The sequence below is a fragment of the Tenrec ecaudatus genome, chromosome 3 (assembly GCF_050624435.1).
Source record: "Tenrec ecaudatus isolate mTenEca1 chromosome 3, mTenEca1.hap1, whole genome shotgun sequence".
NCBI lineage: Eukaryota > Metazoa > Chordata > Mammalia > Afrosoricida > Tenrecidae > Tenrec > Tenrec ecaudatus.
The window spans coordinates 216,914,932-216,937,404 of record NC_134532.1 but is presented as its reverse complement, the minus strand read 5'-3'; the positions used below and the strand labels follow the sequence as shown (position 1 = coordinate 216,937,404).

The following is a 22,473-nucleotide window of genomic DNA, read 5'->3' as shown; positions in this document are numbered from 1 at the left end:
GGGGGCGGGGGGCTGGCAGGGGAAGTAGGATACGGGTACCTCATGCCAGTCGAACTGTAGAAACACAAGAAAGAAGAAGGGCAGCCCGACGACGCAGGGACCGCCCCCCGGCAGGGTCAGGAGTCAGGGAGAGGTAGCAGGAGGTCCTGGGAGGAAGCGGGGTGGGCGCACATCGTGGGGATGGCGGTGCATGAGACGGAACACAAAGGGTACGGATGGCTCGTTGGAGGGGCGATCGATCCGCTCGGCCCGTGTCCCGTTGTCGAATGCGCAATACAAGTAAAGAAAGAAAAATTGGCCTCCAAGCAAGGGCCATTTGTACGCGGTTCCTACTCCCTGCAGCTAGAGGCCCAGCAGAAAGCAGCTGCGCCTGTCCAGTGTGTGCTCACTCACGTGCCCACTGCTGCAGCCACACTGTCCCTCTGTCTCCCCGAGGATCTTCCTGCCATTTGCTGACCTCCCTCACTGGGAGGTTCCTGGGTGGCGGTGGTTGTTATATCATCTGGTGTCAATTTGGGGCTTGAGAGGCTTGAGGGAAGGGGTGGAGCCCAGTCTGTCAATCGGGTCACAGCCAATGGGGCCTCTGCGTGGGCATGGCCTCCCCTCAAGGATTCTGGGAAAACTCTGGGATTTCCCCCTTGGAGGCGGGAGACTCTCACTCTCTCCACGCCCTTGGAGACTCACTCCTGACAAGGCTGCTGTGAGACATTCTGGAGGAGAAGCCACATGGACCTACCCTGATGCAGCCGCGTGGAGACCCCTGCCATTGCTGAGATGCTTACCACGCGCTGGACACACCAGACGTCCCACCCACTGGCCTGCGATCTTCCTGCACTCGGCGTCACTGCGTGGGTTTCGTGAGTCAGAAGAGGGCTGTATAAATTGGATTCGGACAAATGGGCTAATATCGGACTTATGGACTTGATCTGGACTGGGCTGGGCTGTTTTCTTAATGTACAGTTGCTCTTGTATATAAAGTTCTTTTTACACGCATATGGGTGTTTATGAATTTGTTTCTCTAGTCTACCTGGACTAACACAGTGGCATGGGGGAGCCTGTCCATTCCGGTGAACGGCTGTACTGTCGGAGGTTACTGCCAACTGGAGTGCGGGCGACCCAACTATGGTATCCGATGATCCTCGGGCAGGTGACCTCCCTCTTGTCCCTTGAATTTGGCCTAGACATTAATAGTTCTCGCTTGTTCCACGACAGATATTTCTTCTCCGGCTTTTTAAAATACGGCCGGTGGCCTCTTCTGTCTCGCTCTTTCTTCCCTTGTACGTTCACGGGCCTCTTTCAGCGCCCTTCTTCTTCATTTGATTTCCGCTTTTGTAACCGGCAGTTGATCGGTTATCTTGAGGGGCAGGGTGGACCATTTGCACACAATTCTCAATGCACGTACCCAACTCCTTAAAATGGCCCGTACATACAATATTCTATATTCCGGTGAATTTTGAGGTGATGAAAAAAAAAAGAGGTTATCAAGGACCATTCTCTGCAAATCTTACTCTTTATGTTTTATATCTTATTTTTATAGTTTTCTTTCTGTTTCATGTTGTCTTGGCTTTTTATTGTTTCTGTGGGGTTTCCCAGTGGAAGAAGCACTGAAGGAGTGGGCACAATGGCTTATGGGAGTGGGGGTGGGAGGGTGAGAGGAATTGGGGAGCAAATAATGAATGTGGAGTACTAGAACCGATGAGGTGTCTACAACTCTTTTTAAAAGTACCCTAACCCTGGAAGTGCATGACCTGTAAATTCTGTACCAATAAAGCTATTAAAAAATATATCCTGCCCATTCTCTCTCTTGTGTTATGAACTGACCCACCTCTCCTCCTCCCCAGAGATGTTGGCATCCTGACCCCCATACCTGTGGGTAGGAGGGCCCCTGGTGACACTGTGGGCGAAGGATTGGCGGTGAACTCACCAGCTGCCCCATGGGAGAAAGTCTTGTGGCCCTGGGAACACCACGGAACCATCCCACAGTCCCACTGGGTTGTCCAGTCGGCACTGGCTGGACGGCAGCGGGTGATGTACCTCCTCTTGCATGGGACCCCATCTGGGGCAGTGTTTGCTTTGCCTCGGTAATCAGTGTAGGGTGGGTCCTGCCCCATCTCATGTCTGAGAAGGAGCCGTGCAGACCCAGCGAGCAGGAGGCACACAGTGAAGAAGCCAGGCGGCCTGTGTCGGTCACCCACAAATGCTGGGTTACAGAAAACCCCAAGGGACTGGGCCCTGCCCCCAGAGTTGGTCAAGAAAAGACCCTCCCCTAAGCCAGCACCCTGAACATAGCCTCTGGTCTCAGGGGAGACAGTCTGTTCCCGTGGGTTAGAGCGCCCTGTAGTGTCTGGTACAGCAGCTGCTCGGAGCTATGAGAATGAGCTGTGTCCACCTGTATAATCCCCCCTCTAAGTGACCCAGAAATACAGAACACCGTAAAATACATACCCCACTCCCCCCAAACCAAATAATAAATCCCCCCAAATGAAATGAGAAATGCCTGGAACCCCACCCTGCCCACAGACCTCCCCCCTCTCCGGGGGGGCTCCCTGGGGTGGGCACCCTACCTTGCACGGCCCTCAGCTGCTGCAGCTTCTTCTCCTCATGGTCTTGCATCACCTGCCCCACCTGCTGGTAGTACGTCTGCACCAGCCGGCTTGCCCCAGCAGCTGTCACGTACACGCTCTCCACCGCTGCCTCCAGCAACGCCGCCTGCCGGAGCCAGAAAGGACGCAGGCTCAGCGAGGAGCTGCCGGTGACAGGCTGGGAGCTGTGGCTGGCGGACATGGGTCACGTGAAGTGTACTTCCCCTGGCCAGGGCAGGCCTGGTCAAATAAAACTGTTCTTCCGGAACAAAGTGGAGTGGTTACCCGCCGCTGAGCTCCAATTCCCATGGCCGGCAGTTTGAAACCACGGGAGAAAGACGGGCCTTTTTGCTCCTGCAAATGGTTACCGTCTCGGAAACCCACAGGAGTTGATCGGCAGTGAGTTGGTTTTGGAATCAGAACCAACAGATCTCTGTGTTGGGAGAAGTACGGCCAGAGAGCTCCCCAGAGTCAGGGATGGGGGGACTGGGCCTCATGGACTTTGGACGTGTTGCCAGGAGAGAGCAGTCTCTGGAAGAGGACACTGGGCTTGGTCAAGTGGAGGGACAGCGAGAGGGAGGAAGGCCCTCAGGGAGTTGGACGGGCACGGTGGGGGCAACCCTGGGCGCAGGTGTGGGGACGGTTGTGAGCACGGCGTGTTGTTCCTCCTGTCGCACTTCGGGGCGCTGCGGGCCGGCACCGGCCGACGGCACTGCACAACCACCGTCTGGACTTGACATGGACGCTTTGCTTCGAAGCCTCCACCTGCTGTCTTGAGGTCACCTGCAGCCCTCTCACGACCCCCTGGGGGCTTTCTCCGGAGTCGGAAAAAGGAGTGGATCGCCCTCGGTTCTGTTTGGAGCATCACGGTCCTTTGAAGCAGTCTCTCTGCGGGTGCACACGGTCCGCGGTCACGGAAAAGGGCCTCGGGGAAAGTCAGGGAGCCGGATCTACGTCACGGCGACTCGGTGTACGACGGGATGAGACACCGCCCAGGGTCCGGCAGCATCTTCACCATCCTGGCGATGTAGGAGCCATGGGCGCAGCCCATGTCCCTCCAGCTTGTGAGTGCCCCTCTTCTCCGCAAACCAAGCACGACGTCCTCCTCCAGGGACCAGTCTCTCCTGACCACGTGCCCACAGTACGTGAGACCACGCCGCACCGTCCTGGCTTCCCAAGGAGCCCGCTGGCTCAGCTTCTTCCCACCCGGATTGGCCTGCTGGCCTTTGGCTGCCCGTGTTACTTTCAATTTTCCTCACCAGCACTGTGGTTCAGATGCAGTGATTCCTCTTCCGCCCGGGCTTAGTCAGTGTCCAGCTTGTATGTGCAGAGGAGGCGACTGAAAATACCGTGGCGTGGCTCAGGTGCCCCTTCACCCTCCAAGTCTCCCCCTTGCTCGTGGACACCTGAAGCAGGTCTCCTGCAGCAGGCTCACCCGAGGCACGGCACCCTTTGACCTCGTGACGGCTGCCTCCATGAGCACCGACTGGGAGTCAACCCGGATGAACTCCTTGACGACTTCGCCCTTCTCTCCACGGATCACGTGATGACCCACTGGTCCAGCGGTGGGCACGTTGGTCTTCTTTGAAGTGTACGATCCAGACCGAAGGCCGCGATCCCCCTTCATCTTCATCAATAAGTGCTTCAAGTCCTCCTCGCTGGCAGCGAGCAAGGTGTGTCATCTGCATAGCGGCAGGTCCTGAATAAACTTTCCTCCTATCCACTGAAGCGCGTTCTTCATAGGACCCAGCTGCTTCATCGAATCTGTCCATCGAGTGTCCCTCACTTTGCACACATTAGGAGGAGGGAAGTCCCTGTAGAAGGCCAGAAGGCTGGGCCAAGCGGAAGGTCAGGGACATGGACGAAGATGTCGGTGAGATGGATGGACCCAGGGGCCCTGGCTATGGGCTCACTCCCAACATGGGCCATGAGGATGCACTTGGCAGGATTTCGACACCATGTCCTCCCGACTCTCCTGTCCGTCCCCGACATCCTGGAGGGCGAGGGATGGTCCCCACGAATCGGACTTCCGCTCAGGCAGATGACGAACGAGCAAGAGCAAATATCACACCCGGAAAAGTCGAGGGCCAGCAAGAAAGACAAAACGAAAGGCCCCCCGACGGCGACGACTGTCAGACTGTCAATGCGATCGGCACGGCTTTCTGTGAGCGGCAGGGCACCCGGAGCTCAAGCTCGTCTGGAGTCAAAGCTGGGCTTGGGCTTTGCGCTTGGGTCGGCGGTGGGGGCACCACCCAACCTGAGCATTGTTCAAGGGCCAATGCAATGTTCCGGGGTGTAGAGAGCTTCCAGCATCCCAGCTGTGTGCCCGGCTACACAAGACGCTGTCTGCCATCTAGGTGGTGGCCCCTCCTCCTATACGTGGGGAAACTGAGGCTCAGAAAGGGGGAGTCATCTCTGCAAGGGCCCAGGCTCCCAGTGAAGGGCGCAATAGAACCCTGAGCAGGCATGCTGACCCTCGGGGGTGCTCTTGCCGGCCTTGCCCAGCCCAGTCCTTTGTGCATGTCAGTTTTCCGGGGGGCAGGGGGGGGGCGTGGGGATTGCTGGCACGTACCTTGAAGTCTTCTCTGTCCGGGGCTCGGCTCCTGGTGGCCGAGTTCCGAGCATGCCCCAGCAGCACCCGCCCGATGGCTCGCTCCGTGTGTTGCTGCAGCAGCCGCCCCGCTTCCCGGGCCTCGGCCAGGAGCTGCTGGTGCAGCTGCAGCCGCATCTGCTGGGCCTCGTACTCCAGCCGGCTGGCTTCCTCCTGGACCCGGGCCTCCTAGAGAGCAAGTGGGCACCAGCAAGCTCAGACGGGGAAGGGCTGGTCTTGCCCTGTGCCCACGAAGGTGGGAGAGGTGTGGGGAGAAAGATGGTAGGCCTGGGCTTGCTAGGACCCCTGATGGCTGGACTGTGGTTGAAGGCTCCCCACTGAGCCTCTACTGGGTGCTGTGTGAGGCTGGGTGCTGGAGAGGAGCAAAGCCAGGGACACTGGTCTGTGTGTGCACACGGAAAGCGGTTCATGTCGACAAAGGGCTACATTGTAGAAGTGGGAAGTCCCGTCTGCTTCAAGTCTACCCTATGGGTTGGATGTAAGCTGGAAGCTTCTCCCGACCCATGTGGATGCAGGAAGTGCAGGCTGGCGGCTGCAGAGCTCAATGAATACGAGGCTGGCTGTTTCCACTGATGGTTGGTGGCATCAGCAGGCAGCATGGCTGGCAGAAGGGTGACGAGCCAGAGGCAGGATTGAGACCCGGCAGTAGACACGACCTGGCTGCCAGATATGGTCAGTCTGTCCGAAGAGCGGGCCACACCCCGAATGAGACCTCCCTCACCTATCAGGGATTCAGGAGGTGGCGTCCCACCCTGTTCTTCCCCTCAGCTGCTTGCCTGCTCCACAGAAGACCCCTTCACGGAGCGCGCCACACCAGGTGACATCCGATCCCTGGAGAATCTTGGCCCAGCCCAGTTGACAAGCACCCACCGCGTGCCTGGTGCCACGTCCGTGCGTACATGGTGGGTCGATTCAGGGAAGAAATTTCCCCGTGATACTCAGCAGGTCTTACGTCCACTCGGCAGTTCAGCCCAAGGAGTGACCTAACGTGATGTAATCGAATCCGTGACGGGGTCTGCTGTGCGCAGCCCCGCCGTTGTAAGAAGACTAGGTGCTGTATAGATCCCATGCTCGGGCCACAGCCCTGGTGCCATGGACAGGAAGTTTCTTCGGGGGTGTAGGTAACCTACCCGCCAACGACTTGCCGTTCCGCCGGCCGAGGCTGGACTCACTCACCTCTGCAGCCAGCAGCCTGTCTTGGCCTTGCTGACCATGGGTTCATCGGCCCCTGAAGCTACCCGAGTCGGTAGAAGCTTCCAGAGGACCCACGGACCCACAGAATCAGGATGGACTTGGACTGGCTCCTGCCTGCAACCCTCTTGAGTCATTTTCTTCGTATCAGTGTCTGTACCGACAGATCGGTGTCACTGGTTTATGCTTCCCTGGAGAGCCCGACTTAACACACTCCCCCAATGCCACACAGCGAGGCCAGGGTTCAGAGGTCAGGTCTGCGTCTTGGCGGAGTCTGGGGACATCAGGAAGCTGGGGCAGGGCACAAGGGGCAGGGCTGCCTTTCTGTGGAGGGTGAGGGGTCTGAGATGGGGTGAGGGCATAGATTCAGGGCTGGCACATTCGTCTCTCACCCCACTGCTGTTGAGTCAACTCCCCAACTCAGGGGGGGAGGTCCTTTAGGAAGAGTAGAATTCCCCCATGGGGTTTCTGAGACTGTAAATCTCTGAATAAGGAAGACCGAAGAAGAATCCACTGCCTTTGAATTGAGGTGCTGGCGAAGAATATTGAAAGAACCATGGGCTGTTTAAAGGGCAGACTGATCTGTCTCAGAAGAAGGGCGACCAGACATCTCCTTAGAGGCAAGGATGGCGGGATTTTGAATGACATACTTTGGACGTGTTGTCGGGAGAGACCAGTCCCTGGAGAGGGACACCATGCTCCGCAAAGTAGATGGGGCGGTGGGAAAAGAGGAAGACTCCCAGCAAGATGGATCGGCAGAGTGGCTGCAGCCTTGGGCTCAGACCTCGGAGCCACGGCAACGACGGCCCAGGACCAGGCAGTGTTTCCTTCTGCACTTACAGCCCGAGAAGGTTCTAGTGTGATTCTCACGGCCTCGCTCACACGCAGAGCCAGCTGGCACACTGAGGGGTCCCCGTGGGGTGCTCCACCGTGAGCCAACAGCAGTGACAGGGCTTTGGGTGTTGGCCGCCATGGTTGGGGTGAGTGTGGGCGGCGGGGCGAGCTCACCAGAGCTTTCAGGAGCTGCCACTGGTGCTCGTCCAGGCAGTGGGAGGAGCCCTGCTCCAGCGCATGCTGCTCTTGAAGCTCCAGGAGGAGGCTCTTCTTCCCAGACAGCCGCATCCGGGCCAGGGTGGTGATGGAGCGGCTGCGCAGGGCCAGCCTCCGGAGTGCCGACTGCAGGAGCAGGCCATGGCCCTGGAGGATGCTCCGCGTGGACCTTTGGGAAGAGTGAGTGCGGGAGGCAGGTCAGCGCTCTCGGATTATTCACTGAATGACAGATGGCATGGCGTCTCCTCCCGCCAACTACTCATCCACTTGGCTAGGTCATGATTCTCAGCTCTGTGTTACTGTCTTCTTCTGCCTCGCGATCCCATGTGGCTATCCTCTACCCTGTGTGTTCTAAATCCTCGCCTCTAGGGTACTAATGAGGCAGGATGAGCGGTAGTTATGTTAATTAGGCAGTTATGTTAATGAGTAGTAGTTATGTTAATGAGCCTTAGGATTAGGCTGCATCCCCCACCCTTTTCCTTTTAACAGTTTCATTGACCTACAGGGTTGCCATGAGACAGATTGACTTGATGGTTAACTTGATGGCAGTGAGCCTGTGTCTTTTACTGACCTATAATTCACCTCCCATATGATTCAACAGTTTGAATATATGAAAAAGAGCTGTATGGTCATTTCTCACAATCAACGTCAGAAGATCTTCTTCATTCGTGTATCTATTCTTATTAGCTGCCCCTCTACCCCCAACCTTCCCCACTTCTTCCCCAGCCCTGAGAAGCTGTTATTTTCCTATCTCTATAGATTCACTATCCTGGATTTCATATAGAGAGAAATCACACAGCTCCAGCAGCCACAACAAAATAAAATACAGAAAGCTCGCAATCCCAAGAAAGGCAGAAAATAACCCAAACTAGAGCTAGTTAAAATGGGCTTAAAGGGAAAACCAATGGTAAGAGAGTGCATGTCAACCTGACGTATCCAATGCACACTGTCTGAGGACAAGCCTATCCCCATCCCCGGTCCATGGACTGAAGAAGCCCAATGGAGACTTAATCCATGCGAGGGCCCTGAAAATACATTCAGAATTTAAGCTCCAATACAATCCCTCCCTCCGGCCTTGGGTTTTATTATTGACAATCCTTGGATCACTTGCGCTGGTGTGCTCCTTTTGCACGGAGTCCACCCCTTTTGAGATACAGGGCAGATGAAACCAGAAAGCAGAGCTCAGAGGAACCTCAGCACCTCCAAGAGAGAAGAGCCAGGAGCACAGTGAGTCCTTGGAACCTGAGATCCCTGCGCCGAGCATCACCTACACCCAGGGGGTCATTTATGCCAGGACAGCATGGAGATCTCCCAGGGAAGGAGACACAAGCTTCCCCTCAGAGCTGGCACACAGAGAAAGCCTTAGCTGACAGCTGCTGCCCTGAGTTCGGATGCCTAGTCTCAAAAACCGTGAGGGGATAAACTGCTGTTTGTGAAAGCCCCTCCCTGTGGCATTTCCGTTACAGCAACACGGATGACTAGATACTATGGGCTCACACGGCTCTGCCTATAGGTGCCCTTTCTAAGAAAGCCATCCTTGCAAGCATCCTTCCTCTTTCGATCCCTCTTCCTGTCCACTGGATGATACGCAGACAGACGCAGCGTCAGGATGGGAGGAAGGCTTACGAACAGCCTGCGATAGGCAGACGGCACCGCCGTGCTGGCTGAACGTGAAGAGGACTTGGAGCAACTGCTTTGGAAGATCAAGGACGGCAGCCTTCCGGGCGGATGATGACTCACTGGAAGGAAGACACACACCCTCACCACTGGGCCAGTAGGTCACATCATGATAAACGGAGAAGAGACAGATGTTGTACAGGATTTCATCAGCTAGCTGGGATCCACAGGTGGGAGAGGCAGTCAAGAGATCAAAGGACTCACTGCACTGGGTCCACCTGCTGCAGGAGATCGCTATAAAGCGGTCAAAGGCAAGAACGGTGATTTTGAGGACTAAGGTGTGTGGTAGTTACACGATCTGGTGACTTCTCAGAAATGTCAGAGAGAGAGAGTCTCCTGCCTCCAAGGAGGAAGACAGGAGTTCCCAGAATCCTCAGGAGAAGACCCTGTCCACACAGAGGCCTCATTAGCTATGATCTGATCGACAGGCTAGACTCCACCCCTTCACTCTGAATCCTCAAATTGACACCAGATTGGCCTCTAGCCACTAGCACTAAGGGGTTTGGTGGAAACCCCTCCAGAGGTAGGGGCACCTCGGGAGAAAGGCCAGGTGTTCCACTGCCAACAGGTTAGTGGGTCACTCTGACTCGTGAATGTCCACGGGGCTCTAATTGCCAACTATCTAAATCATTTGCACAACCTAGGGATTGAGTCCTCTGGGGGATGAACCAACCAAACAAACAAACAAAATCAAGCTCCCTGCCAGCAAGCGGATTCCTCCTCAGTGTGTCCCAAGAGGACAGGGTGAGTTTCTGAGACTGTAATTCTCAGGAGAATAGGAAGCCTTGTTTTTCTCCCTTGCAGTGAGGTGATTTCCGATGGTTGACCTTGAGGTTAGCAACCCATTGTGTAAGAACTTAGACTTAACAACCTACAAAGGAGGAAGGATTTGGCAAATCCTGGGACCTCCGAAAGGTCTTACCCTAGGAATAAGAGTGGACCATCACCAACAGATGCACCCATGTGCTTGATACAATCAATGTATGGGTTGCTGAAAGAGCCCCCAGTAAAATGATTTATTTAAACAAATAATAAAGAGTGGGACATCTCTTGCTAAGGCCTAGCTTTGAATCAGCTACCTGAACGGTGGTCTAGTACAAGGAAGGAGAAAATATTCTGGAACTGATTGTGGTAACGATTGTACAACTCTTCTTGACATGATTGAATTGTTGACTTGTACGGCGTGTGGATAAAGTGCCAATAAAACGGCTAAAACAATCTCTCCTAGAAGGAAGATCATCCCTCTCTGACCACACCACTCAAAGGACTGAATCATCGCTTCAAGAATTCATACACCGTGGCCACTGTTCAATAAAATAAACAGACCTGTAGACAGAGATGAGCTGACCAAAGACAGGGTAAAAGGCAATAAAAACATACCCATAAGGTATCAGATAGAGATGCAAATTTAAAAATAATTATGATTCACAGGTTCAAGAAGTTGACAAGATGAAGACTATCAGCAGGTAACGAAACGGCAATCCAATAGAGTGTAGAAATGGACATGCACTAAGAACCCAGGGGATGAACTGAATGTCAGAACAAAGCTGGAGAGGGAGAGGGAGAGAACTCGAAGATAGGTTGAAAGAAAATACTCAGATTGAAGCATAGAGAACACCTGCAGAACAATCCAAACTAACATGTAAAGAGCTACAGGGCCAGGCGGGCCTACAAGCCCACTACATGCACCACTGGAGGAAGGGATTCTGACCCCCATTTCATAGCTGACGAAGTCAAGGCTACGTCACTGGCTCAGATGAAGTCTGCCTTCAAGTGTGACCTTTAACCTGTGGCATTCGGCTGTCACTTGACGGCACATCTGTACTGAAAACCTGCTGGGGTCCTCAAAGCCGCACTGTGAGGAAGGGGGGTGGCGGGTCACACCTGCGGGTCCGGAAACCAAGGTCAGAAAGGGGCCTCAGGCAGGGTCTGTACTCACCCCTCACTGAGGCCACCGAGCCGGCCCAGGGCCCCGTGGATGATGCTCTGGTGGTCTTCCTGCAGGTGCGTCTGCAGGACGGCGGACAGGGCCTGCTCCTCCATCCACAGCTAAACACCACGGGCAGAGAACACACACGCTCAGTCCACGGAAGCGCATTTTACTAACTGCTGCTGGAAATTTTTGGATTTTCCAAAATTGGATTAGTTGGATTTTCTTTTTCACTTCTTAAAAAAATTTTTTTTTAATTGTAGTCAACATAGGTAGCAAATCATTTGCTATTTCACTGTTCTCCCTAAGGACACACTTTCCAGAGTATTAACTTACAGTCCTCGTGTCTTCCAACCATCACCCTGTATCCATGTCTTTGGATCAGCATCCTTACCAAAGGGTCGGTGTCGGAGAACATTGAGTCTTTGGTGTCTTGTCAAAAAAAATTGTTTTTCTTGTCCTGATTTCATGATAGGATTCTCCAAATTCTTTTTCCTACCCTAGTTTATGAACGTTTTCTCCAAGTTTTTTAAGCACTAACAATTGGGGTTCTTTTACCGTTCACATGTAGGTCGTGAGGCATGTAACTACGTATCTATTTCACGGAGTGCGGGAAGGGATCCCATTTTCTCCACATAACTAATCTCCCCACCACAGTTGGGGTCATGTGTCGCTCCATTAGTGGCCGGTGATGCCACCTCTGCGTTCCGCAGTCTCCCTAGGCCACACAAGTTGAGCAGCGGGAAACCCCCTCCGCCCCCCCCAGGCACTTAGAGGGAGAAAGACGGGGCTTTCTACACCCAGAAAGTGGGCCTTGGAAACCCACTGGGCAGTTCTACCCCATCCTATAGGGTAGTGAGGAGTCACGTCTGCTTGATGACCATGAGTCAGGTTTTTAGCGTGTCTATATCAGAGAAGGACTTTGGCAGCACTGTGGGTTAGGGGCTGGACTGCTAACCTCAAGGTCAGCAGTTCAAACACATCAGCCACCCAATCCCATAAGTCCCAGCGAGCCAGACGAAGTCGAGAGAGCGCAGCTCTGCTTCCAGGTCTCTAGTTGGCTCTCTTATGTCCCTGTTCATATCTGCACCAATACACATGGCTGCGATGCCCGCAGGTCATCACCAGACTGCTAGGACAGGGCCACGCTGACTCTCCTGTTCTACATGTTCTTGGCCACTCTCGGTGGTCTCTCCTTTCCGATGAGTTTCAGAGACAGTCGGCCAAGCTCAGTCGGGAAACCTTTGTGGATTTTACGGCAGTTAGAATGAAAGGGAACTGCTATCTTTTCAAAATTCCACCTTTCATCCACAATGGGGCATTTCTCTGTTGTCAAATAATCCTGTATGTCTTCAATAAGGGTTGTCATCTTCTGTCAGGCTCCTGTAGACCTCGGTCATGTTTACTCTTAGGCACCCGCAGAAATCAGTTCTTATTCTCAACCAAAAAGACCAAACCCGCTGCCACGCAGCCAGCGCTCAGAGAAACGCTACAGGGCAGGGCGGAACCGCCCCTGTGAGGTTCCGGGGCTGTAGAGAATCTTTATCTCCGCTATCCTAGATGTTGCTGGTATGTAGAAGAGCTATAGGTTTTATATATGTCTCTTGTATCCAGCAATTTTGCCTCAGTTCCTCTCTTTGTAAATTTTACATTTATTTTGTTCTTGTCACAGGTAAAAATAGACACCTACGCGCACTCTTTAGTGATCACATTGCTCAAGCTGTGCCACCCTCCCAGCTACCTTTTCTCACAGCCCCGTGGCTCCTAGCTCGTCTTTCCAGTAGTCATCTGGACCCCATGAAAAAAAACAAACAACTCCCCGCAGACCACTGGCACTGAGTCTCCGCTGACCCATGGCCACCTGGTAGGGCAGGGCAGCACTGCCCCATGTGGGCGTCTGAGACCATAAATCTCTCTCTCCTTAAAAATAAATATATTATATATAAACAAATATATATAAATACATTTATTGAGGGCTCTTACATCTCTTAACACAATCCATACATTCATCCAGTGTGTCAAGCACATTTGCACGTTTGCCGCTGCTAGCAATTTCAAGGCATTCTCTCCCCACTTGAGCCCCTGATATCAGCTCCCCATTTCTTCCCCCTCTCTCCCTCCCCCGCCCTCCCTCACGAACCCTTGATAAGTAACAGATTACCATTTCCATGTCTTATATTGCCCTCCGTCGCTCCTCATCCACTTTTCTGTCATTCGTCCCCCTTGGAGCGGGGGTATACAGGTCGATCCCTGTGATCGATTGCCCCTTTCTTCCCCCCTCCCCTAACGACCATAAATCTCTACAGGAGTCTAAAGCCTTGCATGCCATTGATCTAATGTACATAGTTCTTTTTTCATTTTTACAGTCTTATTGGCACTTCATCCACACGTCATACAAGCCAACAATCAATCACAGCAAGAAGGCTTGTACAATCGCCACCACAACCCATTCTAGAATGTTCTCTTCCTCCTTGCACTCACTGTTCATGTAGTGGTTATCTTTTAAAATTGTGGCAAAACCGTGCACAACACTCTCTAATTCCACAACTTCTACAGGGCCATTGGTCATACTCTTTGTTCTGTACAACCATTATGATATTCTTTTCCAAAGCATCCCCACCATTAACCCAGCCCACTAAACAGAAACGCTACCTCCTTCACCCATGATGTTACAACCGTTAGTCAAGTTTGGCTTCTTTTAAATTGTTTTAGTACTTTTCCTGATATAGTATTCACATCTCATACACTCCCATAGTTACATCACTTAAAAAAAGGATTTTATGTGATAGTTCTTAAAAAGGATGGGTGGTTAAGCGAATGCGAAGAAAGCTCATGGTGCCCGGCTATCAAAAGACACCATTTCTAGGGTCTCAAAGGCTTGAAGTTAAACAAGCAGCCACCTAAGTGAGACCACCAAAGCCCACATGGAAGAAGTACACCATCCTGTGTGACCATGAGGCGTCGATGGGATCAGGTATCAGGCATCAAAGACCCAGAACAAAAAATTATATCGATGTGAATGAGGGGGAGTGTGGAGTGGAGACCCAAAGCCCATCTGTAGACATTTGAACATCCCCTTACAGAACGGTCACAAGGAAGAGATGAGCCAGTCAGGGTGCAGTATTACACTGATGAAACATTCTTCTCCCTCCCCACTAACTGATCCCAGTTCTATCTTACAAATCCAGCTAGACCAGAGCATGTACACTGGTACAGATAAGAGCTGGAAACACAGGGAATCCAGGACAGCTAAATCCCTCAGGACCAGTAATGCGAGGAGCAATACCGGGAGGGGAAGGGGAAGGTGGGGGGAGTGTAAGGAGGGACTTGGGTACTAGCAGCAGACGTTGGGACCTAAGTCGGCCGGGGCTGGGACGCCTTCTTGACATGTACTTGCTTACTTGATAGGAAGCACTTTCTTGTACAGAGACGAGTGTTGCTGAACTTGTTTCTCCGGACAACCTGGTTGGTTTAACAAATTTTGGAAGACAGCCTGGGAATTTTCTTCCCCAAAGTCTCAGCCCTGACAACACCACAGGGAGCCCGGTTCCACTCTGCACGCAAGGAGGTGCCCTGAGTTCGAATCAGCTCGATGGCCTTCACAACGACAGCTGCAAATACACACGTCCCGTGGAGGGCCACCCCCACCCCCACGCGCTCCAGAAGCTCCCTGGCCCCCAAGGCATGCCTCCGCCTCATGACCGCCCCTCCGCCCCTCATCTCCGGTGACCCTGGCTGTACTCGCTCTTCATGTTGCCCGCTGACTTCCCGCCCTGGGGAAAGAGGTCTCTGCTGTCAGAATTGTCAACGATGGGATTTGCCGGATGTGCAGACCAGGGACTAGAAGATGCTCAGCCATCTCTCTGAGTCTCATCAGCCCCCACTGTGGGCTACACACACACACACACACACACACACACACACACACACACACACTCACTCACTCACGGTGGCCGTACCTTCTTCTCTTGGTCCTGGGCATCCTGGAAGAGTTTCCACTGCTGTTTCCGGAAGCAGTCGGACTTCTCCAGATGCTGGGTGGCATTCTCCCTGACCTCCTGTCTCAAGTAGTCACACTCTGCCTGGGAGAGGCTGGTCACGCCTGGGAGCGTCTGGAGGAACAGGACGTCCACAAGCCTCTGGAACGTTCCAACGGTGCTCTGGTACAGCTCCTGAGGCCAACAACCCCACGGCGGGAGACGGGTCACTCTCGCATGGTGGGGGCCATGTGATTTCCTCAGCCCTGCTACCGCACACTGCCCACAGGCATAGCCCTGCCCGCCAAGACTCCACAGGGAAACCCTTGGGTCGTCGGAAATGCTCTCAGGGAGCAAGTTCCCAGGCCGGCCTCCTCACCGCTCTGCTGTGAATCTCGGGTGTCTCCTCACAGAGACCATGTGGGCCTTCCCTGAGGCACATCTGGAGGATCCTGACAGCCCCTGACAGGGCCCCCTGCCCTCCCTCTGTGCCCTCACCTGGGCCAGTTATTGGGATAAACCACGGACCATCTGACTCCAACAGGCTCAACTACGTCTGACGGCCCCTCACTGTCTGTTAGGGATCGTAACACGAGTTCATGGAAAATCGTCACGGAAAGACAACGGGCATTTCCCCAAGGAGTACCCCTGGTATGAGCCGGCTTGGGAAGAGGGCTTTCCTTGTACTATGTTAATGAGCTCATCCCACTGCAGGGTGGGTCCTAAACCTGATCACCCCCGAGTTGTCCACGGTGCAGAGCAGACAGACACAAAGAGAAGACAGCAGCAGCTGCAGGTCCTGGACAAGGGGGCGGACAAGGAAGGGACTGGCCCGGCCAGGGCCCTGGCTTGGATTTCTCGCCTCTAGGACTGAGAGAATAAACGTGGGGTTTGTGCTTTAGCTGCCCCGGGAGGCAAAGACACCACCATCGTCAGCACGGGCGGGCACAGCTTTGCCATGCTTCAGAAGGTGGCCCGCTGTCCTGCTCGTTTCCCAGCATGCCATGTTCTCCATCCTCACCTCCTCCTATACCAATTTGGTAGATAATCTCGTTATAAGAATGATTTAAGTTGGGGGTGGGGGTTGGGAAGCCAACAATGCCCATACAGATAGCAAGATAACCACTCAGGTCTGCTTTGTCTGAACTAAGAGAAATACTAAATCTAAGTAAAGATGAGGTCCCTCATGCTCCTCCACAAATGCCACCCCTGTCCTACCCAGCGCCTCCTGGGGCAGCCACGCCATGAAACGATGTCAGTCCTGGTCGACATGTCCCTATTTCCACGATAGATCAGCGCTGTCAACACGGTGGCCCACATGGCCATGGGAACCGACATGCCTGACTTCCAGAATTGCAAGCTCAACTTCCGTCCCTGAAAGTCGCCACTTGTGGCCTCTGCTGCAGCATCACCAGGGAACTGCGGCTGCTATTCGGTGCCGTCAGTCGGTCCTGCCTCAGAGCGTCCCCACGTCAACAGGACGGAACCCTGCCTGGTCCTGCATCATCCTCACAGTCATTGCTGTGGGCGAGCCCAGTGCCGCAGCCACGGGGTCCGTCCATCCCATCGAGGGGTTTGAAGGTGAGAGGCCAGAGCACCCCAGAAATGGGGCCCCTCACAGGTGACCCTGACCAACCTCTCCATTCCAGCCTGGACTGGGAGGGCCTTTGAAGGAATGGGACTTTTCTATGGTCACACAGCCAGTGATGTGGCACAGATGGACCTGAACCCGGGGTCTTTGGGTATCAGGTCACCTACCTGGCAGAGCCCAACCATGGCCTCAGTGATCCTGATGTCCTCCATTTCCTCCAGGTGGCTCCGGGTCAGTCTCTGCCTCTCCAAGACCCCGTGAAACGCCTGGGAGTGACGACACAGGAGCTGCACCCCACTGGGTTTCCGGGTGGGCGCTTACTGGCCTTTCTTTTCAGAAGTCTTCCACACTGACCTTGCCTCTCAGATAGGAAGGGTGCTCATTTCTGACTCTTACACCAGGAAGTGGGGATGAGATCATCACATGGCTTTCACAACTACGCCTGACCCAGCAGCCACGACCGGCCAAGCCAGTGAGTAGCTGAGCCCGGACGGGTATCCCTGAATTCCAGGTTTTCCAGGAATACAGATGGCGCTTTGCTAACAAACTGGGAACCTTTCTAATATCTAGAGGCTTCATCCATCCATCCATCCATCCATCCATCCATCCATCCATCCATCCATCCACCCACTCATCTAACCAACCATCGATCCATCTGACCATCCATACTATCAACCAACCACCTATCCATCCACCATCCTTCCAGCCAACCATCCATTCATTTGTTCATTAATTTAGTCATCTGATGATTTATTTATCCATTCATTTGTGTTCATCCATTCAGCCACCCCTTCCTAAATCCTCTGTATCCTAAGGCTGTATCCACTTCTTGAGCACTGCCCAGCACCCCAGACGTGCTCACCTTGAGGAAGGCCTTGGGGTCAGCGGTTGGCTGGGCCTCTGCCAGGAAGCCTCTTCGCTCTTCATTGTCAGCCAGTGACAGTCTGCCCATCGCCGCCTCCTGGTGGGCCAGTGATGCCCTGACGAGGTCTTTGCCCCGCTGGACAAACTCTGTCCTCGAAGGAAGCACACATCATGGCTTACCCTGACGGCCAGATATCCTGGGTCCCTTGCTATTTGCTGGGACCCCCTGAGGCCTCTGAGTCTTGGGTGCAGGGCCCTACAAGAGGCCTCAGGTAGCTGCTGTGTAGAGCAGTCAGCTGACGAGACTAGGAGATACAAAGGAGGCATTTTCCTGTACGCTCGTGTAGAGGGTGCTTGTCCTGGACAGAGGCGAGAGGGAGGGAGGGGCAGGGTGCACCAAGTGACATGAGAGGGTTGGGGAGGCAGAGACAGTATCTAGACTGGAGTCCAGATTTCAAAACTGTTGGGAAAGTGCTGTGGATGGAATCCACCCCCCATCCCCCAATCCATGTCCAGGTCCTACCCAGGATCCTGCGACCATGGTAGTGGTGACCCACGGTGGTGGTGACAGTGGTCCTGTGTGGAACTAGGGACTTCCCTTTTGGTGTACAAGGAGCTCTGGTGGCATAATGGGGTACACATTTGGCTGGTTTAAGCCCACCAGCCGCTCTGCAGGAGAAGGCTGTGGCTTTCCTCTGCCGTCAAGCGTTACGGTCTTGGAAACGCATGGTGATAGTTCGGTCCTGTCCTGGGGGTTCACCGTGACTGGGAATCCACCCGATGGCAGTGAGTGTGGCTTTTGAAATTGTTTGTTTGGAACGTGAAGGAGGTCCTTCTAGAGCAGGGAGTGTCCTAAGTCCTATCGCTTCTGCACGGGGTCCCACGAACAGGGCAGGCCAGACTCAGAGAGAGAGAGAGAGAGAGACACGGTGGACAAGAATACAGATGCCAGCGAAAGCTCATCTCCACGCCTCGGAGGAAGGTGTGGCAGGAGACTCGGGCTGCAGAAGCAGGAGATGAGTGCCTCCCAAGAGCCCATGGGAGAGAGACAGAGAGCCTGGTACCACCGGAGCCGTGCCGCGGACTCCCAGCCTTCTAGAACAGAAGACAGAAGATTTCAGTGGCACCGAGTAATGGCGACTACAGGAGGGTCATTGTCCCCTAGTGGACCTGAAACCGCCGCTGGGACACTGTCTCATGCTCCACATGGCTCTGAGTCTCCCCGGCCTGCCCTCCAAGCCCAGCAGTTCTGGGGACCTCAGAAGGTCGCTGTCCGGGTCCTGGTGCTACCATGCAGCCCACTCACCGCGGCTAAAGCGCTCAGCTTCCTCCCAGAAGGCCTTGTGCTGTTGGGTCAGTAGCTCCTCCCTCTGCTGCCTGGACAGCCTGCCCTCTGCCGTCAGCAGCTCCAGGCCGTGGGAGATGGCGGCCAGCCGACACTTGATCTCCTCCTGGACCTGCTGCTTCAGGCACTCGAGCATTCGGGCCATATGCTCCCGAGCCAGGGTCCTCTCCAGGATGTCCTAATGGTGGGGGACACAGGGACAGTGATCTGGGGTGTCCTGCTCTGAGCTTGACCACAAGGTAACCCCTGGTCGAGGGGCTTGAAGTCACCAGCCGCTTGGAGGCTGGAGACCCCATGTGTCAGGGAGGGTCAAAGATACTGATTCCCACCTGCAGGACAGCCGCCACTCTGCAGGCATGAGTGGTGGTCCACCTTCCCCTCAGCCCCCACGCCTCACCCTGCCACCCCAGCCTCCTCCGTCTCTCCTTTCCACTCCCTCCCTTGGCCCCCGGCCTGTGCTTGGCCCCTCTGTCTGCTCCTATGTCCCCTCCTGGCCCCACTCCACAGACAGTGTGTGTGTGTGTGTCTGCTAGAGCTGCTGAAGCAGACACCACAAGGGGGCTTTATGGAACAGAAATGGATTATCTCACAGCCCAGGGGGCTAGAGTCTGGACCCAGGGCACTGGCTCTAGGGGATAGCTCTCTGTGTGGTCACGAGGGAAGGTTCTCTCTCTCTCTCTCTCTCTCTCTCTCTCTCTCTCTCTCTCTTTCTCTCTTTCTCTCTCGGAAGGATCCTCTCTGGTTCTGTACACTCTGGGGGGAGGCCCTGGCTTCAGCATCTCTGGTCCTGGGGTTCCTAGGCCTCGAGCTCTCCAGCTGGCAGCTGTCCCCCACCCTCATCTGGGCAGGCTAGTCCCTGGGTCTGGGCTCCTCTTTCAAGCTCTCAGGAGTGATGAGGTCCTGCTCCCACCCACCCTGCCATGGCCATACCCACAACCAGCCTCCCTAAACAAACCGTCTGGCCAAGTCTAGGGAGAGGTTGAGATTCCAACACATTTTGCGGAGAATACAATTTAACCCATCAGGGGATGTCTTCCCCCTTAGCCCATACCCTGCGCTCACTGACCTCCACTCAGGGGCCATCATCATCTCTTGGTCATGGCCCCCCACCTCTCTGCTGCTGGCCCCCGCCCCCAGGGAACCTCACTGCCCCTCCCTTCAGATACTGCACCACCCACTTCTGCCCCTGGGGAGCTCACAGAGGGCAATCCTGCCGGATGAGGGGCCCCAAAGACCAGCCATGGCTGCTCCCCGTGTCCCTAGTGCCTGGCCCAGGCTGGGTTCGCTCTGCTGGACGGTGCACAGTCATGGGCAGTGACCGCTCAGGTTCAGACAGACTGCCGTCGCCGACTCAGGAAAACTCAACCAGTCCCACAGACAGACGGACAGACGGATGGACCCAGCAGTGCCGAACCTCCTTCCTCTAATCCAAGGAGTGGGGGCAGTGGGTGGAGCACGGCATGGCTAACCACACGGTCCAGGGCCTTGAAGCCACCAGCCGCTCGGCAGGGGAAAGACGAGGCAGTGTGCGTCCCTCAGTTGGACAGCCCCGGGCGATACGGGGCAGCTCTGCCCTGCCCTGCCCGGTCCCTGTCTGCACCCACCCGATGGCAATGAGCCTGTCATGGCGAGGTGCCCGTGTCGGTTCTGACTCACAAAAACCCTCATGCACAACAGGATGAAACACTTCCCGGTCCTGCGCCGTCCACTCAGTGGTCCCTGTGCCTGAGGCCCTGGTGGCAGCCGCTCTGTCCGTCCATCTCTTGGAGGGCCTTCCTCTCTCTCGCCACCCCTCCACTTTCCCGAGCATGATGTCCTCTCCAGGGACTGCACTCTCCTGACAACACGTCCAGAATAGGGGAGACGAAGTCTCACCATCCTGGCCTCTAAGGAGCTCTCTGGCTGTACCTCTGCCAATGGGTTTGTCTTGGTTTTAATTCAACAGCTGCCTGTGCGGCCACTAGAGGGTACCAGAGGACAGGTGCTGGGTGCAGGTGGTGGGAGGGAGGGGGGCTGTCATGCTGGGATGCCCCCCTGAGCAGGGCCTCTGAGGATGTAAGGCTTGGCTGGATCACAGCCTCCTCTTTCTCCCTCAGAGCAGCGAGGGGGGTTTGAACTGCTGAGCTTCCAGTAAGCAGCCTAATGCTTAGCTCACCAGCCAGGCTGCTCGGGGTAGCAGGGAAAACGCAAAACTAAGCTCACTGCCGGGGAGCCGATGGCAACTCACACCGACCCTACAGGCAGGGGGTTCCCGGGACTGTCACGCTCTCCCCGTCTTTCTCCTGCGGGGCTGCTGCTGGCTTCAAACTGCTGACCTTGCGGTGAGCAGCCCACGGGTCACTACTATGCCACCAGGGGTCCCCGGCTACACCCACCGCTGGTGTCACCCGGAGAGGAAGCACAGGCCGCCAAGGCTCGGGAGGATGAGAGCGGGGTGAGCAGGGCAGGGGGGAGGCGGGGTAGTCTCTGTAAAGGACAGGGGAAGCCCGGCTCTCCTAGCCGCCCACCTCCGGCTCCCTGCAGCCCCACCTCGAGAGCCAGTCTCCAGGCACTGGTTCCTGTGGGGTTTCAGGGTGGAGTTCTCACGGGTAGATCCCCTGGGCTGCTGCTGACCACCCACTTCTGGGTAGCAGCTGAGTGTGTGGGGCTCTGATGGCTCCCTTTACAGACGGCATCTTCAGTTAGGATGGGGCGGGATTGGGGGACCCAGACTCGGCTGTGTTCTTAGACAGGACGGGCTCATGGCACTCAGGCTCGGATGGGCCAACGATGGGACATTAGGCATTAGGCAGGCTGGGACATCAGACAGGACAGGATTGTGGGACCCAGGCTTGGCTGGGACATTAGATAGGTCAAGATCTTGGGACCCAGGCTTGGCTGTGTTCTTAGACAGACGGGCTCATGGGACTCAGACCCAGCTGTGACCTTAGATAGGCTCAGTCTCGGCTGGGATATTCCTCAGGGCAGGAGACCCAACACCAGTACCCTCTAAGGCAGTGGTTCTCAACCTCCCTAATGCCGCGACCCTTTAATACAGTGCCTCATGTTGTGGGGAGCTCGTAGGTGGACGTATCTGCGTGTGGGCGGACCAGCCTGGAGTCGGATAGAGGAGCGGTGTCTCAGCTCCCAATACCATCAGAAATATGGTCTTGGGTGACCCCTTTGAAAGGGTCGTTCAACTCCCAGGTTGAGAACCATTGCTCTAAGGGACGGTGGCGAGGCTTGAGAAGCGACCACCTCGCTGCTCACTGTCCATTTGGTGTCAGAGTAGAACCGTATCCCACGCAGTTTCCAGTGACGGGTGATAGACATGAGTTTGCCAGGCCTTTCCTCCGTGGCGCTGGTGTGTAGACCGGGTCAGCTGACCCCCGAGCACCCACTGTTATCCCTACTGACTGAGCCAATGAGTCCCCTTCTCTGCCTTATGAAGGGTCTGGCTGGCTGACCTCTTCAAGCCCCCAGGTGCCACACACTTCCCGGAAGGTCCCCGCCTACCAGAGCCTGGGCGTCCTGGGACTCGCAGAGCAAGTGTTCGACGTCGGCCATCCTGTCCGTCAGCGTCTGCACGAGCTGCCGGGCTCTGGCGCTGGAGCACTTGACCTGATCGCCCAGGGAGCCCTGGAGGCTCTCCAGCCGCCTCCAGAACGCTTCCATC

General features: G+C 55.1%; 1 protein-coding gene across 3 annotated transcripts in view; it reads right to left on the bottom strand.

Moving 5' to 3' along the window:
- The window catches only part of EVC (EvC ciliary complex subunit 1), a 69,728-nt gene that overhangs the window by 12,445 nt on the left and 34,810 nt on the right, over positions 1-22,473 (bottom strand). For all 3 annotated transcript variants that reach the window (XM_075544550.1, XM_075544549.1, XM_075544551.1), the window contains 9 exons: positions 22,314-22,472; positions 18,780-18,996; positions 17,472-17,620; positions 16,777-16,875; positions 15,001-15,213; positions 11,051-11,160; positions 7,393-7,603; positions 5,155-5,361; positions 2,565-2,709 (listed from right to left, as the gene is read on the bottom strand). In XM_075544550.1, the coding sequence (XP_075400665.1) occupies positions 2,565-2,709; positions 5,155-5,361; positions 7,393-7,603; positions 11,051-11,160; positions 15,001-15,213; positions 16,777-16,875; positions 17,472-17,620; positions 18,780-18,996; positions 22,314-22,472 (1,510 nt within the window). The remainder of the gene's footprint in view (positions 1-2,564; positions 2,710-5,154; positions 5,362-7,392; positions 7,604-11,050; positions 11,161-15,000; positions 15,214-16,776; positions 16,876-17,471; positions 17,621-18,779; positions 18,997-22,313; position 22,473) is intronic.